Source organism: Oncorhynchus mykiss, chromosome 17 (genome assembly GCF_013265735.2).
Source record: "Oncorhynchus mykiss isolate Arlee chromosome 17, USDA_OmykA_1.1, whole genome shotgun sequence".
Classification (NCBI taxonomy): Eukaryota; Metazoa; Chordata; class Actinopteri; order Salmoniformes; family Salmonidae; genus Oncorhynchus; species Oncorhynchus mykiss.
The window spans coordinates 65086460-65105478 of NC_048581.1; the positions used below are offsets into that span (position 1 = coordinate 65086460).

At 46.3% G+C, this 19019-nt stretch overlaps 1 protein-coding gene across 1 annotated transcript in view; it reads right to left on the bottom strand.

The window, feature by feature from the left end:
• Positions 1-16073, bottom strand: part of wnt4a2 (wingless-type MMTV integration site family member 4a2) — a 33046-nt gene extending 16973 nt beyond the window's left edge. Inside the window, 1 exon segment of the mRNA NM_001281339.1 lies at positions 15825-16073. Within this exon segment, the coding sequence (NP_001268268.1) occupies positions 15825-15901 (77 nt within the window). The 5' untranslated portion in view covers positions 15902-16073.
• Positions 16074-19019: the final 2946 nt, after the last annotated feature.

Consider the following 19019-nt stretch of genomic DNA (forward strand, 5'->3'; position numbering starts at 1 on the left):
TGGGCAACAGCTTCCGACTCAGGTACAGCACAGGAAGCTCTTCTCTTGGCTCCCCTTGGGCCAGTACAGCTCCAATTCCTACAGCCGAAGCGTCCACCTGCACGAGAAATCTCTTCTTAAAATCAGGGGTCTGGAGAACAGGGAATGAGCACAGTCGTTTTTTCAGTGTCATGAAGGCTTCTTCACACTCCTCAGTCCACTTCACAGGGTTGCTGGCCCCCTTCGAAGTGAGGTTGGTCAGAGGGACAGCGATGGTCGAAAACTGTGGAATGAATCTCCGGTACCACCCTGCCAGACCTAGGAAGGACTTCACCTGTGTCTTGGTTCTGGGTTGAGGGCTATTCCTGATGGACTCCACTTTCTCCACCTGAGGCCGAACTTCACCCTTACCCAGCTGGTACCCCAGGTACTTTGTCTCCTGTTTCGCCCACTCACACTTCAGGAGGTTAAGCGTGAGGCCTGCTTCATGGATCTTCCCCAGGACGCTGCTAAGATGCTGTATGTGCTCCTCCCAGGAGTGGCTGTAGATCACCACGTCGTCCAAGTAAGCAGCACAGTAATCATCACAGTCCTGGAGGACCTTGTCCATCAGCCTCTGGAAAGTCGCAGGGGCCCCATGAAGGCCAAACGGCATGACCTTGAACTGGAACAGGCCCATTGGCGCCCGGAATGCAGTGTAGGCCTTGGATTGTTTATCCAGGGGCACCTGCCAGTACCCTTTGCAGAGATCCAATGTGGTGATGTAATGAGCTCTACCTATTCTCTCCAGTAAGTCGTCAATGCGGGGCATGGGATAGGCATCAAACTGGGAGATGGCATTCACCTTACGGAAGTCCATGCAGACGCGCAAAGAGCCATCCTTCTTTGGGACAATGACAATAGGGCTGCTCCATTCACTTGAAGATGGCTCGACAACATCCATCTCTATCATGGTGTGGACCTCTTCCTTGAGGGCTACCACCAGCCTCTCAGGCACACGGTAAGGATGCTGGCGGACAGGGTTCTGGCCAGGTTTCAAACGAATGACGTGTTCCAGGACTTTGGTTCTTCCTGGTCTCTGACTGAAGAGGGCCGGATACTTGCCAAACAGCTGCTTCAGCTCATCTTGCTTGTCTTCTTCCAGGTGAGCCAGTATGACTTCTGCTCGTTCTTTCCATGCCTCTGTGACCCCATCCGACTCATCCTCTTCTACTCTGCGGACCAGAAAGGACTTTCCTTTGGAGAGTTCCTCTTTCTCCTGCCAGGCCTTGAGAAGGTTCACATGGTAGGTTTGCTTCTTCTTACCCTTGTCCGGGTGCAGCACCTCGTAGGTCACTGGGCCCATCTTCCTCCCGATTAGGTACGGTCCTTGCCATTGCGCAAGGAGCTTGCTGGTAGACGAGGGAAGGAGGAGCAGGACTTTCTGTCCTGGCTCAAACTCTCTGTGGCGAGCGTGCTGGTCATAGCCTCTCTTCTGGGCCTTCTGGGCTTGCTGAAGGTTTGCTCTAGCTTCCTCTCGGTACCGTTCCAACCTGTCTCGCATCTGGAGGACATACTGGACAATCCCCTGTCCTGAGGTAGCTACTGGGGAACCTTCCCAGCACTTCTTCAGCAGGTCCAGTGGTCCTTGCACTGGCCATCCATAGAGGAGTTCGAATGGCGAGAAACCTGTCGATGCCTGAGGCACCTCCCTGTAAGCAAAAAGCAGAAAGGGTAACCACTTATCCCAGTCTTTACCAGTGTCAGCCACAAACTTCCTCAGCATGTTCTTGAGCGTTTGATTGAATCTCTCTACGAGCCCATCCGTTTGGGGATGGTAGGGAGTAGTCCTCAAGCCTTTAATGCCCAGCTGTCGGTGGAGTTGAACCATCAGTCGCGAGGTGAAGTTTGTCCCTTGGTCCGTCAGGATTTCATCTGGGATTCCTACACGAGAGAAGAGCTGAACAAGAGCACTGATTATTTTTGGAGTGGTTATGGAACGGAGTGGGAAGGCTTCTGGGAACCGGGTAGCATAGTCACAGATCACCAATATATACTTGTAACCTGCACTACTCTTCTCCAAGGGTCCAACAATGTCCATTGCAATTCTCTTGAATGGGGTAGAGATAACTGGCAGTGAACATAGAGGAGCCCGTTCAGACCTACGGACAGCACTGGTTTTCTGGCACGTGGGGCATGATTTGCAGTATTTTTGTACATCAGTATACATGGAGGGCCAAAAGAAACGGGAGCCTAGCCTAAGATAGGTCTTATGTTGCCCTAGATGGCCTGCCCATGGAACTGTATGTGCAAGGTTGAGAACAAGTGGTCTACAGGTAGATGGCACCACCAACTTCCTGCTATCTGACTCTGACCCAAGGTAGAGTATGTGGTTGTCTACTGTGTAAATCCCCCCACATGAAGATTGACTGTCCCCAGCTAAGGCCTTGTCAAACAAACATTTCAAGGTTGCGTCAGACTTCTGCAGTGTAGCAAAATTTTGTGGAACATCCCATTGCACCTCTAACCCAGACACATCAGCAACAGGTACAGGGGTTCCCACATACTTCTCAAGACGCCGCTGGCGGCGTGACTTTCTGGGCCCTTTGGTTCCCCCCTCGCACAGACTATCACACAAGTCAGGCAGAGGTTGTAAACCAGCTTTGGCCTGGGCACGAGTGACAACTGAACATGCCATCTGAACATCAGACTGGCAAACTGACTGCCCATATAGCTGACCCCCCACACTTCCCAACAGATCAGAGAGTACAGGCACATCCCTCCCCAAAATCATCTCAAAAGGTAGCTTCTCCATTACCCCAACTTTGAGGAGGTATTTCTGACCCTGAATCTCAACTGTGAGCTCAGCTGTGGGCTGCTGTGACTGGTCACCATGGACACATTGGATCAGTGTCTGATGACCATAATCAATGTCATTAACAGGTACATGACCTTTTCTGATCAATGACAGGGAACTGCCGGTGTCAATCATTGCAGTAAGACTTTTACCATTCACTTTTACAGGTACCAAGCATGACCCTTCCCGAGTCTGTCTATTCTGAACACCATCCCCCTCTCTGGGTACATAACAGTAACCTGAGAGCTTGGATTTACGTAGCGGACACATTGAAGCTTTGTGCCCCTGCTGCCGGCAGTAAAAACAGGTCAGACCCCTCCCATCAGAGCGAACTGCATGATCCCTTACCTCCCTCCCAGACACATAACCCCCAGAGTTACCTCCACCATCTCTGGCGTTTCTGATGTCCCTTGTGTCTCTGAGACTCCTTGGAGCGGGTGCTGCAGGTTGTGGTGGGCCCCCTTTACGTGCATTAAGATACTGCAGTGCAAGCTTGGCCGCCATAAGCCCGTCCTTGGGCTCGTGCTCTCGGACCCAGGTTCGAATTTCGTGTGGTAGAACTTGTAGAAGTTGCTCGAGGATGATGACCTCCCCGATTTCGTCCTGTGTCTTCTCCCCCGGTCGAACCCATCGTCGGTAGAGACCCTTGAGGCGGTGGTACGTCTCTGTCGGTGACTCACCCGATGGCGTTGATGCAGCTCTGAAGCGTTGACGGTAGGTTTCCGGTGAGATGTCAAACTTCACCAGCAGCGCTTCCTTCAAGCCCTTGTAGACATTGGCCAGCCCCTCATCCATTGCTGTGTAAGCCTCTAAGGCCTTGCCCGTGAGCAATGGGACAAGCCTACAGGCCCACTCTACCTCAGGCCACTGCCACGTCTTAGCCATGCGCTCAAACCTCAGCAGGTAGTTTTCAATGTCCTCACCCCTGCTGGTATGAGGGCATCTTTGGCTCCTTCCTCAGGAATGCTGGAAGATGGACGTTAACACTGCTGGACTGGTCTCCTGGTGCTGGCCTCATTACTGCTTGGGGTGCCTGCTGTGGAGTTGAAGTCCCTGCTGCATCGAGCCTTTGTCGTCCTGGTGTTGGAAGACCCAATCTTGGGCTCTCACTGACGAGTTCCGCCTGGTGGGGAGCTGTGAGGATAGATTGGCGTAGGCCACGTAACTCCTGCTTGAGGTCTTCGTCCCTCCTCTCAAGGCAGGTGAAAAGTTGCTGAAAAAGGGTTACCATGGTTGGGTGTGGTTCTGGTCCCCCAACTGCTCCTTCAGTCAGCAGCTCACCCAGTTCTGGTTGTCTTTGGCCCCGCGGTCGGGCTCCTAGTTTCTCATACTTGACCTCTTCTTCACCAGACGATTCCATGGTATTCCACCCCGGTTCAACTTCAGGTACCTTTTCTGACAGTTGATGCTGTTGCTGAGAACGCAATCCTGTACGCATTCCTTTACCTCTCTTGTTGGAATTCACTGATTTGCGGTACGCCATCCCACCACTGCCACCATATGTCACGTAGAGTAGGCCAGAAGGCTAAACTGGATAACCTAACCTCTATCAAAATAAAAAGATGGCGGAACCGCAAAAGTTCTTCTGTGCAAAGGTGTTTATTTACAAGTGATTCCGGAACAAAAAACAACAGTACTGCCATCAACGTCTATCTTATGGGACAGCTTAAAAACAATGCTGCCCCATCCACAGCTCAATCCAAAAAATGCCCTCCTTAGAGACTGGAGAGAGGCTCCTTTTGTAGGGCTAGCCCCTCCCCTCAGAACAATTAACCCTAATTAATTAATCAATTAACAATACAAACCTACATTTTCCATGAACTAAACATACTAAAGGATATACATTGCAACACGGTTTTAAACAATATCACAACATAACATTTACAACATTACATCACTACTGACAATATCTTTCAATATGCCCATATGCATTAATGAGCCATTTGGGACAGGCACTATAAAGCCAACCCAATTCCCTTAGCTCAGGTCCTTTTCCAGCATACCCGGAAGCTACAGAGATGGAGAGAGAGGAACAGAACAAACAAACAATGCGCTCATCCACAACATTGATAAGTATAATAATTATTGTATCTCTCAAATATGAACATTGACATGTGTGAAATGCCTGCACCAAGACAGAAGTTAATTTGTGTGTCGACCCACATTGTTAACTTATGGTATAATGGCGCAGGGAGGAGTGATGAATATGTGTGTGCGTTAAAGAACCAAATGCTGCCCGCGGCCAGTGACGGACTTCTACGTCACACAGGTACAAAAGTATATTTTTCCACAGTCAAACGAGTCCTATATCGACATAACCTGAAAGGCCGCTCAGCAAGGAAGAAGCCACTGCTCCAAAACCGCCATAAAAAAAGCCAGACTATGGTTTGCTATGGCACATGGGGACAAAGATCATACTTTTTGGAGAAATGTCCTCTGGTCTGATGAAGCAGAAATAGAACTGTTTAGCCATAATGACCATCGTTATGTTTGGAGGAGGCTTGCAATCCAAACAATCCAAATCTGTCATTGAAATTGTGTTTTAATGCCCTTTGGGACGAGGCCATTTTCCAACACAGGAACATTTGCCCAACAGGAGTAAAGACAAGCCGAAGAACACCATCCTAACCGTGAGGCACGGGGGTGGCAGCATCATGTTGTGGGGATGCTTTGCTGCAGGAGGGACTGGTGCACTTCACAAAATAGATTGTATCATGAGTAAGGAAAATTATGAGGTTATATTGAAGCAACATCTTAAGACATCAGTCAGGCAGTGAAAGCTTGGTCGCAAATGGGTCTTCCAAATGGACAATGACCCCAAGCTATCTTCGTGGAAAAATGGCTTAAGGACAACAAAGTCAAGGTATTGGAGTGGCCATCACAAAGCCCTGAACTCAATCCCATAGAAGATTTGTGGGTAGAACTGAAAAAGCGTGTGCGAGCAAGGAGGCCTACAAACCTGACTCAGTTACACCAGCTTTGTCAGGAGGAATGGGCCAACATTCACCCAACTTATTGTGGGAAGCTTGTGGAAGGCTAAGTTAAACAAGTTAAACAATTTAAATGCAATGCTACCAAATACCAATTGAGTGAATGTAAACTTCTGACCCACTGGGAATGTGATGAAAGCATTAAAAGCTGAAATAAATCATTCTCTCTACTATTATTATGACATTTCACATTCTTAAAATAAAGTGGTGATCCTAACTGACCTAAAACAGGGAATTTTTTACCAGGATTAAATGTATTTGGCTAAGGTGTATGTAAACTTCCGGCTTCAACTGTGTATATATATTTCAAAAACATGTTTTTTTAAGGGTGATTACCTATTCGTGCTTTGAGATTCTTTTTTTGTTATTTTTTTGTTGTTGATTTGGACAATTTACATTAGAGAAAATTCTATATTAACTTTATCATTGAAAGAATGGTATTTGTTCACTTGATTGTAATCTAACGGTTACAATGTACTCATCTTTGCTCTCATATTGACACAGTATTTCTTTGAACTTTAAAAAGGTAACTTGGTTTGTGATCCAAGCTGATTGTTACAGAAAGAGGGTATACTGAAGATAGAAAAGGAAGACAAGGTGTTTGCGGACGACACAACACTGGTAGGCTTGATTACCAACAACGACGAGACGGCCTACAGGGAGGAGGTGAGGGCCCTCGGAGTGTGGTGTCAGGAAAATAACCTCACACTCAACGTCAACAAAACTAAGGAGATGATTGTGGACTTCAGGAAACAGCAGAGGGAACACCCCCCTATCCACATCGATGTAACAGTAGTGGAGAGGGTAGCAAGTTTTAAGTTCCTCGGCATACACATCACAGACAAACTGAATTGGTCCACTCACACAGACAGCATTGTGAAGAAGGCGCAGCAGCGCCTCTTCAACCTCAGGAGGCTGAAGAAATTCGGCTTGTCACCAAAAGCACTCACAAACTTCTACAGATGCACAATCGAGAGCATCCTGTCGGGCTGTATCACCGCCTGGTACGGCAACTGCTCCGCACCCTCAACCGTAAGGCTCTCCAGAGGGTAGTGAGGTCTGCACAACGCATCACCGGGGGCAAACTACCTGCCCTCCAGGACACCTACACCACCCGATGTCACAGGAAGGCCATAAAGATCATCAAGGACATCAACCACCCGAGCCACTGCCTGTTCACCCCGCTATCATCCAGAAGGCGAGGTCAGTACAGGTGCATCAAAGCTGGGACCGAGAGACTGAAAAACAGCTTCTATCTCAAGGCCATCAGACTGTTAAACAGCCACCACTAACATTGAGTGGCTGCTGCCAACACACTGACACTGACTCAACTCCAGCCAATTTAATAATGGGAATTGATGGGAAATGATGTAAATATATCACTAGCCACTTTAAACAATGCTACCTTATATAATGTTACTTACCTTACATTATTCATCTCATATGCATACGTATATACTGTACTCTATATCATCGACTGTATTCTTATGTAATACATGTATCACTAGCCACTTTAACTATGCCACTTTGTTTACATACTCATCTCATATGTATATACTGTACTCGATACCATCTACTGTATCTTGCCTATGCTGCTCTGTACCATCACTCATTCATATATCCTTATGTACATATTCTTTATCCCCTTACACTGTGTACAAGACAGTAGTTTTGGAATTGTTAGTTAGATTACTTGTTATTACTGCATTGTCGGAACTAGAAGCACAAGCATTTCGCTACACACGCATTAACATCTGCTAACCATGTGTATGTGACAAATACAATTTGATTTGATTTGATTTGATTTGAAGACAAGGTGGATGAGGATATTAGTAGTTGGAGGAGAGGAGAAAGAGGAAAGGAGGGAGGAAAAAGAGACGAGGATATGAGAGAGTTGCATAGATTCACAGGAGATGGGCTGAGATGAGGAGAGGAGACAAGGAGGAGGAAAAGGAGATATGAGAGAAAAGAGGAGGTGGGGGAATGAGGAGTGAGACAGAGACAGAGAAAATAGGAGGTGGGGGAATGAGGAGTGAGACAGACGAAAGAGGAGGTGGGAGAATGAGGAGTGAGACAGAGAAAATAGGAGGTGAGGGAATGTGGAGTGAGACAGAGAAAAGAGGAGGTGGGGGAATGAGGAGTGAGACAGAGAAAAGAGGAGATGGGGGAATGAGGAGTGAGACAGAGGAAAGAGGAGGTGGGGGAATGAGGAGTGAGACAGACGAAAGAGGAGGTGGGGGAATGAGGAGTGAGACAGAGGAAAGAGGAGGTGGGGGAATGAGGAGTGAGATAGAGGAAAGAGGAGGTAGGGAAATGAGGAGTGAGACAGAGGAAAAAGGTGGGGGAATGAGGAGTGAGAAAGAGGAAAGAGGAGGTGGGGGAATGAGGAGTGAGACAGAGGAATGAGGAGGTGGGGGAATGAGGAGTGAGATAGAGGAAAGAGGAGGTAGGGAAATGAGGAGTGAGAAAGAGGAAAGAGGAGGTGGGGGAATGAGGAGTGAGACAGAGGAATGAGGAGGTGGGGGAATGAGGAGTGAGACAGAGGAAAGAAGAGGTGGGGGGATGAAGAGTGAGACAGGGGAAAGAGGAGGTGGGGGGATGAGGAGTGAGACAGGGGAATGAGGAGTGAGACAGAGGAATGAGGAGGTGGGGGAATGAGGAGTGAGACAGAGGAAAGAGGAGGTGGGGGAATGAGGAGTGAGACAGGGGAATGAGGAGTGAGACAGAGGAATGAGGAGGTGGGGGAATGAGGAGTGAGACAGAGGAAAGAGGAGGTGGGGGGATGAGGAGTGAGAGAGAGGAAAGAGGAGGAGGGGGAATGAGGAGTGAGACAGAGGAAAGAGGAGGTTGAGGAGTGAGACAGGGAAAAGAGGAGTTAGGGGAATGAGGAGTGAGACATGGGAAAGAGGAGGTGGGGGAATGAAGAGTGAGACAGGGGAAAGAGGAGGTGGGGGAATGAGGAATGAGACAGAGGAAAGAGGAGGTGGGGGAATGAGGAGTGAGACAGGGGAAAGAGGAGGTGGGAGAATGAGGAGTGAGACAGGGGAAAGAGGAGGTGGGGGAATTAGGAGTGAGACAGGGGAAAGAGGAGGTGGGGGAATGAGGAGTGAGACAGAGGAAAGAGAAGGTGGGGGAATGAGGAGTGAGACAGAGGAAAGAGGAGGTGGGGGAATGAGGATTGAGACAGGGGAAAGAGGAGGTGGGGGAATGAGGAGTGAGACAGGGGAAAGAGGAGGTGGGGGAATGAGGAGTGAGACAGGGGAAAGAGGAGGTGGGGGAATGAGGAGTGAGACAGGGGAAAGAGGAGGTGGGGGAATGAGGATTGAGACAGAGGAAAGAGGAGGTGGGGGAATGAGGAGTGAGACAGGAGAAAGAGGAGGTGGGGGAATGAAGAGTGAGACAGAGGAAAGAGGAGAAAGATGAAGCTCCCCTAGTCAGAACATTAACTGTCTCACCCCAGTCAGGTCAAACCAACAAACAACAGCAACACTCACTCAGACTGACCCTAAAAGTGAACTCTGACCCTAACACCTGAACCCTGGCTTTCACTCTTAGCTGCTGATGTTCAGTCTGACTCTGACCCAAGCTAAACTCATACCCCGTCATGGCTCCTGTGGAGCAGGAACTGTGCAGGCCTACATGAACAGAGCTGCTGGATCCAGATTGGATTTACAGGAAAGGCTTTTGCCATTTGACATGCGGGTGTCAGTACAGCATTCAATTCCATACAGTACATAAAGTTCAGTCTGTTCAAATATATCTTAACATATGCTCTGTGAAGATTTGAAACCAGAGAGTTCAGAAGTTGATGATCAACACACACTCTGTCTGCATCGTTTCTTTCTACTGTTCCGGTATGTGATGACAAACACTTGTCAAGTTCCTGTTATTGTTTCTGATGTAATTACTGTGTGTTTATGGTAATTGTTTTTAGCCTTGTGACTTCTCGGCAAAGGAACATAACCACAATATTAACTAATTACTTCATTATTTGAAATGTTAGTTTGTCTTTGACAGAAACATTGATTTATGATCTAGGAATAATTGATTGTATTATATTCTTCTCTCTGTCAGGAACAGAACCCTATTCTATTCTTGTCCCTGTCAGGAACAGAACCCGATTCTATTCTTCTCTCTGTCAGGAACAGAACCCGATTCTATTCTTATCTCTGTCAGGAACAGAACCCGATTCTATTCTTCTCTCTGTCAGGAACAGAACCCGATTCTATTCTTATCTCTGTCAGGAACAGAACCCTATTCTATTCTTATCTCTGTCAGGAACAGAACCCTATTCTATTCTTGTCTCTGTCAGGAACAGAACCCGATTCTATTCTTATCTCTGTCAGGAACAGAACCCTATTATATTCTTCTCTCTGTCAGGAACAGAACCCTCTTCTATTATTCTCTCTGTCAGGAACAGAACCCTATTCTATTATTCTCTCTGTCAGGAACAGAACCCTATTCTATTATTATCTCTGTCAGGAACAGAACCCTATTCTATTCTTCTCTCTGTCAGGAACAGAACCCTATTCTATTATTCTCTCTGTCAGGAACAGAACCCTATTCTATTCTTCTCTCTGTCAGAAACAGAACCCTATTCTATTCTTCTCTCTGTCAGGAACAGAACCCTATTCTATTCTTCTCTCTGTCAGGAACAGAACCCTATTCTATTATTCTCTCTGTCAGGAACAGAACCCTATTCTATTTCAGCATGGTGAGATCCAGGAGGAGACAACAGTCTATTGTTTAAGTCCCTATCTAAATTTGTGACCAATAATGCTTCAAATAGCCATGCTCTCATGCATTTAACCATACACACACCACGTGCCAAGCTAGCCCTTACCGCAAAACTCAATCCCGCTGCCATGACGCATTGACAAGCACACACACATGCACGTGCACACGCACAAACGTATATATGTGTGTGTGTTAGCGATGGGGTCATGGTGTGGGCAAAGACTGTTATTTTTAGGGGAAAATGAGCACTAGTGGAGACAGCAGCAGAGCAGGCACTAGGCAGAGCATTAAAATACACACACACACACACACACACACACACACACACACACACAGTAGAGAAGAGAAGAGAAGAGGCAATAAAAGCTATGAAATTAACCTCCCGTCTGGTATTCTAATCCCCTGGCCCCAACAGGTTGAGACGGCTGTGTGTGTGTGTGTGTGTGTGTGTGTGTGTGTGTGTGTGTGTGTGTGTGTGTGTGTGTGTGTGTGTGTGTGTGTGTGTGTGTGTGTGTGTGTGTGTGTGTGTGTGTGTGTGTGTGTGTGTGTGTGTGTGTGTGTGTGTGTGTGTGTGTGTGTGTGTATGTTTCATCAGACATCCACAATGCAGTTGTGCTTTTCCTCTGGTATTATTAGGGCTCTATGTTAGCCTGTGTGTTAGCCTGTGTGTTAGCCTGTGTGTTAGCCTGTGGGTTAGCCTGTGGGTTAGAATGTGTGTTAGCCTGTGTGTTAGCCTGTGTGGTAGCCTGTGGGTTAGCCTGTGGGTTAGCCTGTGGGTTAGCCATAGCATATTAGAGTGAGCGGCAGGGGGTCTGGGGACAGGCCGCTGACAGGAGGACAAGAATGTGACAACACGACTACAGCTTCATCACACCACTTCGTCACCATTGGTATTTGTATTTGCTGTGTGTGGTGTGTGTCTGTTTGCAGTGTCTGAGTGTAGTGTGTGTGTCTGTTTGCAGTGTCTGAGTGTAGTGTGTGTGTCTGTTTGCAGTGTGAGGCGCCACAGTGTAGTGCAACGCCAAGGTCCCTGCTTTCTCTGGTTACTGATCAGCTGCCATCTCTTTATCGCCTGCCTGAAGCACAACTGACCATGGCCTTACAGTCTATTTCACACACACCAATGCTGCTCCAAGGTGGTACTGCTCACAGCGTGTAAACCCTCATCAGACAGTCTAGAGAATCCTGAACAGGTTTGTCATTTGACAGAGCCAACATGGCGCAGTAAAATAAAAACATATTCTTTATCATAACAGACTAAGTTTAATATTTAATTGTCTTTGAATTTATATTTACTTATAGTTCAGCTTTAACTAGAAGAGCATTACCATCGTTTATTCTCTCATTTCTTTACAACAAACCTGACAGCATATCAACTCAACACCTGTATTAAAACCAGCAGGTTCATGGTCGGCTTGGTTCAATCACCACTGACATTGGTCCTTAAAGGCTAATGGGCTTTACTGAGTTAAAGGAGATACATATATAATTTTTTTATAAAATGTCCATAACATATCTGCAGTAATAGTGGAATGACACTGCTTCACAATATATTTTCACAAAATCGCATTCTAAAATGCAGACATTCTATTTGACAACAGAAGCCAGACCGGCGTATGTTGTCAAGATGGGAAAACTGCACCCTCCCTCTCTTACATTGGTGTCACTCAAATGCATGGTCATCTCCTCCTCCTGCACAACGAACAATGGCAGACTGGCAGAATGGGCCGATGTAGAAATCCCTCTGTCATTTCTGGGTTTCTACAATTCTACAATCTTTGCTGAATGTCAGTTTATTTGAGAAAACAAGCACTGAATTGTGTAGGGAATCATTGTACCATTTAAATAGCTTTGAAATATCTTTTCAATAACAAAAATAAATAAATTATGAAGCTGTTTGAAGTTAGTGGAGGAAACTGAAAGTTAAATAGTCTCCTCCATGATCCATGCTATCCGGGATCCTTGGGGTGTTGGATAGCGCTAACCTTTCCAGGATGTTGTGGAAAATGGGATGCGGGGAAGGGGGGAAGTTGTTTATATTCAGCCTAAGAGTTGTTGCAATTCATCTAGCTTCCACATGGACAAGATATTCTACATATAGCACCTTTAATATGTAGCTACTGTGGCATATTCCTTCAAACTGGGAGATCAAGTCAAGCAATAGTCTATGAAAACACTGCATGGGTGTTTAAAAAACAATTACTCAATGGATTTGAAGTTTCAAATGCGATGACCAATCTAAAACAAATAAACGAGGATTATGATCTTCTCCCCAGGGGCAATTCACGCCGGCTTATGCTGAGTAAATAAATGAAATTGAAGCAAGAAACCAACACATCTAACCGCTGACGGGTCGCACGCACTCCACTTTCCCTTTGACGCATGCCAGACGTCTGTCAGTTATATGATGACGCGTCTAATCCCCCTCACACACACACACACACACACACAGGAGCCAGCTGTTTACCGGGCCTGGGAGCTGGAACCCCTCGAGTCTCGAGCAGGTGCAAGTCGCTAGCGCTAGGAGAGGAAAGGAAAAGGAGAGGAGGGTGAAAAGAAGGTGTTGACAGATAAACTAATGAACAGTAGTACTGCAGGCCAGTCAGCCTTCTGGGGAGGCTGTAGGAGCATGACTCAGCGCTTAGTAGCCGATGAGTGGTTTAGAGAGGGAACCCGAAATTCACACGGGATTTCAGGCAATAAGAAAATGATTTAGGCCAAAACCAAATAGTTCACTCAACAGTGCTCTATCAAACTGTTATGACTAAAATAATTTGCTTACCCAAAATCTTAAGCAAATTCGAAAGATAATTTTAAACATTCATGAGATTTGGCAGGCTTAACGAATTGTATCATAAATTGGAATTAAGGATTTTCTCTTTGTTGTTTTGAAGAGCCAAAAAGGCAAATAAAAGCATGCAATTAGGTTATCCCCCCAAAATGTGTCCTAATAATTGTTCTAATAATTGAATAACTCTTCCATCCGCTGACAATGTTCAATAGAATGATAATGTTAGAATAGCCTACACTGACTAACGTGCGTGATAAAATGAAACACCGTCACTAAAAACGTAAATAAATAATTGGATCGACTTGGAAATCATGATGACGTCATTGAGTTATGTATTAAACAATTGTATCAGCTGTTACCTGTAGGATAATTGAAATGTATATCTGCATGTCGCTACAGGCCTTTTCGATTTCAGCAAAGAACAAAACAAGTATTTAAAAGATTATTGAGATCACCAAGAGAACATAGGCCTATAGAAATAATTTAGGCTATTTCATTTTTTCTGCGTTAGCCTAGACAATTAAAATGCGTTGAGCCATAACAAGTTGAACATGTTTCAGGAATTGTTTTTTATATAGACGTCTACAAAATGTGGACAATTATTCTAAATCGACCCTTTCATCGAAAACAGCTATTTTTCGTTAAATAATGTCTAAATCTCCTGCTCGTGTTCAATGAGCCTGCATAACAGACATTAATAAGGAAATAACTCTGGGAAATAATACCAGCATGATGACATGCTCAGTAGCTCGAAATAATCTATTCGATCATATTCGATTCATTCATGAGATATATTGTGGATAGATTTGTATTAATGTGTATAAAGATCCACAGTTATATGCCCATGATTTCGATGCCTAAATTAGGGTATTACTTTCGAATTTCAAACCTCTTTAATAAAATGTACAAATTAATTAACATTTTGTCCATAGACCTTCAAAATGTAGGATACCTGACCTACATAAATATTTGTATTATTGTGCAAAATAGACCAGGCCAATACATAGGCCTCATTTAAATGTATCACGCCAGTGACTGTTCACATGATCTGACCTAGAGAAAGTTTTCCTCCGCAGTGTTTCCTCTCTCGTCTACCTATGCTGTTCCCACCTGACAGGTCTCCTACCGGGCCCGGGGAGACGGGGCTATGGGTTCAGGGGTGAGGGGGAGAGCTGTACATGCTCCCGGTCTGATCCCTCAAACAGAATAATCATATTTAGCAGACTAGCGAGGGTTTTCACTTCGCGTGGAACATGCCTGCACACGCCCGCGTTCTGCTCTCTCACCACGCCTTGAGTCAAAAAACACGAGCTGTCATCAAACCCTGTAGCAGTTATGAATAATCCACCATCTACGCATAATATAATCACAAGGGCTGAATGGGTCTATCATTTGAAGACATTGTAATGTATTGGGATACTATGCATTCATCATGTATACAATCTATAAATGCTTAATGCAAGATTGAATCATGGATATATGAACTCAAATAATGATCAGAATTGGGTAGGGCTATCCTCCTGTCTACAGAGCCCATTTCTGTCATACATGCACGATATTAAGTTCACCAGTTATTCACTACATGCCTCTCGCCATATGATACAAACACTAATCATTGAAATAAAAGTTGGTCACACTGTCTTTTAATGGTAAAAAAGAAGGGCAGTAAAACCGAGTTGTTGCTCAGCTCTTTCTCTTGAGGTATGCAGACCCACCTAACCACCTCCCACGAGCTCCTCCGAGAGCAAGCACGCACATGCGACGGAACAGCGAGGCTCGCGCAGTGGGGAGAAACAGGCAACAATGTACAATGTGTCCATAGTGTAGTCTAGACCTAGTGACGTACTGTGTAGCCTACCCTTCACATTGCAGTGCCCAGGAGACAACTAAGACGGACAACTATGTTTTTTTCTTACCAGGACAACTGAGACTGACAACTAATGGTGTTTTTAGACTGACAAATAGCCAATAATGGAATAGGTCATTCCACACTCAAGATGCCCTAAAAGTGACTTCAGCGATGTAAACAGCGAGGTGAGAGATTATCCTTATTGGACATAGGTGCAGACTGCAGACCAAATATAAGATTGTTAAAACGTAGCCTTTAGCATAATAAACCACAAGGATACTGCCGGCTGGATGAGTGGCCTGGTCACTGGTCGGGTTAACATTTAAACAAGACAGGGCATTGAGCTGTGACCCTGCAGACAAAACACAGAGATCACAGAAACAGGGACAGAGACAGCGAAAATGACAGAAAGAATGACAGCGTTGGTGATAATGACAGGAACAAGGAAACTAGGAAAGTAATAGGTTTGGGGTGGTTTGAGGAGAGATGGGGAAAATGTTTTAGGAAGAGGCGAGGGAGGTAAAAGGAGAGTGTGTAAAGGGATGGGATGTGGAGGCAAGGCAGAGGTTGTGGGCAGAGAGGGGAAGATGCAGAGGTTAGAGAAAAACAGAGAGAGAGTTGGAGTCCACAAACTTCACTTACAGCCAGTTACTGGCGTTGGCCGAGAGCAGCGCGAGGAAGAGCATCAGCAGGGACCGTAAAACATATTCAGCGGTCATCTCGAGCGCTACCGGGGGAGAACGAGACCAAAGAGAGTTAAAATAATCCACACAAGGTATGGCGGTGATCTCTGCGGGGGGAGGGATGAGAGGTGGCAGCGATGGTCTCGTGAAGAACCGGAGATACGTGGGATCCCGTTAAAGACAGTTAATCCATTGTCACACATCCACAGAGATCCACCGGAGAGGCGCGAGACTCACAGCTGTATCGCCCGGTCCGTTCGCCTCCCGCTCTCTCTCCACAGAGAGAGAGAGGAAAAGAAGGGAGGAGAGGGAAAAGAGAGGATGCTAAAAATACGGTAAAACTCTCTTCTCTGTGCCACGGCGCCAAACTCGGGCAGGCTGGGAATGAATTGGACCCTTCTTATTTCACGTGTTTACTCTCGTTCCCGTTTTCTTGGTAACACTACAGGGCGCGCGAGGAACGGGCAGTAAAAACCTACAGATTGGAGTTTTAATCCTTCAGGTGCTCCTCGAGACACTCCTTGATTACGGTATTATTGCTGCTGTGGTCCATTCCAAAGGATGGGCTATTGTTCTCTCCACGTTGTCACACACACATTCACTTGGAAACACACTCTTCACACACTATTTGACACACACACTGTCTGTCTCTGTGCGTCAGTTCTGTGGATGGCACTATGCGAGGGGAGACAGGGTGAAAGCTGACTTTAGTGGAGGGGCGGCGCGAGGCTAAAGGGAGGTATGGGAGTGAGTTTGGAGATGAAGGCGTTGTAGTGCGTTATGAAGGTATTGTGTGTGTGTGTGTGCGCGCGCTCCGTTTTAAAGCTCTCCTGGGAGGATGCAATAGCGCAGCCATTTACCATGGCTGGATGGACGTCGAATACTTGTATCATGGCTGACCTGGCTGCACACACACACACACACACACACACACACACACACACACACACACACACACACACACACACACACACACACACACACACACACACACACACACACACACACACACACACACACACACGTTGGCAGAGTCTTGATCCCCCTGTCCCACTCAACCAAATATTCTGTGGTCAGAAGGCTATTTTAAGCCTCACTGAAAACCAGTGCATTTTAGACTGGGGCATTAATGGTGACAAGGGTACAAGTAGTAGCCTAGGCAACAAAGGTATAATAATAATAATAATAGGAAATGGTTTAAAATGCGTAACGATGTAGGCCTAACCCATGCTCATCACAACAATGTCCAGAAACCTATCTGGAATTATTTTCTATGAAAAATGTCTTGTACACAGAAATGATCACACCAGAAACTTCCATGTCAAAAATGGCATATTCATTTGCAGACTTCTTAATAAAGAACTACAGTTCAGTCATTTCACCGCGCGGGCAGCCTACATCAGAGCTTGGAGTTCTAATCTCATTGTGTGTGTGTGTGATCTAATCTCATTTCACTTATTGGGTTTTAGGGAGCTAAGAATACACCAAACCAGCGCAAGACACTGCAGCCACGCGGCACCAGCTGTAATATGGCTTCTGCAGTCACCACACACACACACACACACACACACACACACACACACACGCACACGCGCATGCACGCGCGCACGCACACACACATACATGCGCACGCACGCACACGCACGCACACACACACGCACACACACGCACACGCACGCGCACACACACACACACACACACACACACACACACACACACACACACACACACACACACACACAATGAAATGTGCAGCCACTTGGGCGTGAGAAGGTGGACAAAACCTTTCCAGTAACTGAGTCAGACTGAAAGATCATAACTGAGCTTCTGAAGGACAGGTTGAGTTATAGCATCAGTGAGTTGTTCTGGACATGCATGTTTACAGAAACAATCACTGCTTTGATTCCACAGGAACTCAACGCCACCCTATATAATATAGCTCAAATAATGACTTGACAGATGTTATAAACAGTCATAACAGCTAATGACAAGTGAATGAACTCGGTGATGATATCGACCATGATGCATTATGCTAACCAGGCTCAGTCTGAAGATGAGGTCCTAGAATGGCCAACAGAGGGGGACAGTGAGTAATGTTGGGAGGTGTGTGAAAATCAGGATCAGAATTGTGTACTGGAGCGCGCGTGCGTGCGCACACACACACACACACACACACACACACACACACACACACACACACACACACACACACACACACACACACACACACACACACACACACACACACACACACACACACACACACACACAGCTGCCCAGAGTGGGCTGATCTGATTTACTGGTCTTTGGCCGTGGGACAATCCCACAGGAACAATAGATGTGATTAGTTGTCCTGCAGATGCCAAGGACGAGGTGTGCCTGTGGAAGTGTGTGTCTGTCCTTTATCCCCCCTTCTAGTAGGCTGTCAACCAGATCTAAACACAACTATCCTCTATGGTACATTCTTATTGCCATTCTTACAAGGACATTACTGTCTTGGAACATTGGTGCCAACATGGCTTCCATTAAAACTGTCAAATTCAAACAGTACAGTACCATTAGTCCTCGGGTTACTCTGCCCATGAGAACTCAAGTGTGTGTGTTTCCTTGCGTTCCTCTCCGGTGTGTCCCTGGGGTGTTTCCAGTCAGCCTCATTACCTATAAATTACCTCCTGTAATGTCCCGTGTGTGTGTGTGTCTGTGTGTCTGTGTACATGTGTAAGTATGTTGTAAGTGGCTGCCAGTCCCCTGCTGTGTGTTTAAGTGAAATTAGTGCAGGCATGCGCTGCCTGTGAAAGAAACCAGTATCCCTCTATGGACCCCAGAGATCTGGGCCCACTACAAGCAGCACGCAGCCAGCCCACACACTACACCCAGCACGCAGCCAGCCCACACACTACACCCAGCACGTACCTGTGTACAGTATGTGTGTGTGAGAGAGATGAAGCTGTGTGAGAGGGGGTCCTGGGAGAAAGTCCTGAGTCAGAACAGCGTTCCACTAACAGCCTTGTCTCCATAGCAACATGAGCTGGCTTATCCATCCGTCACGAAGGCATTCTGGGAGGACAGGTTTTATATAGCCTTAGCCAGCATGCTTGGCCCGTTACCCTGGAAACACTAATGTCACAGGACCCCCGTAACATTTACCCCTGGG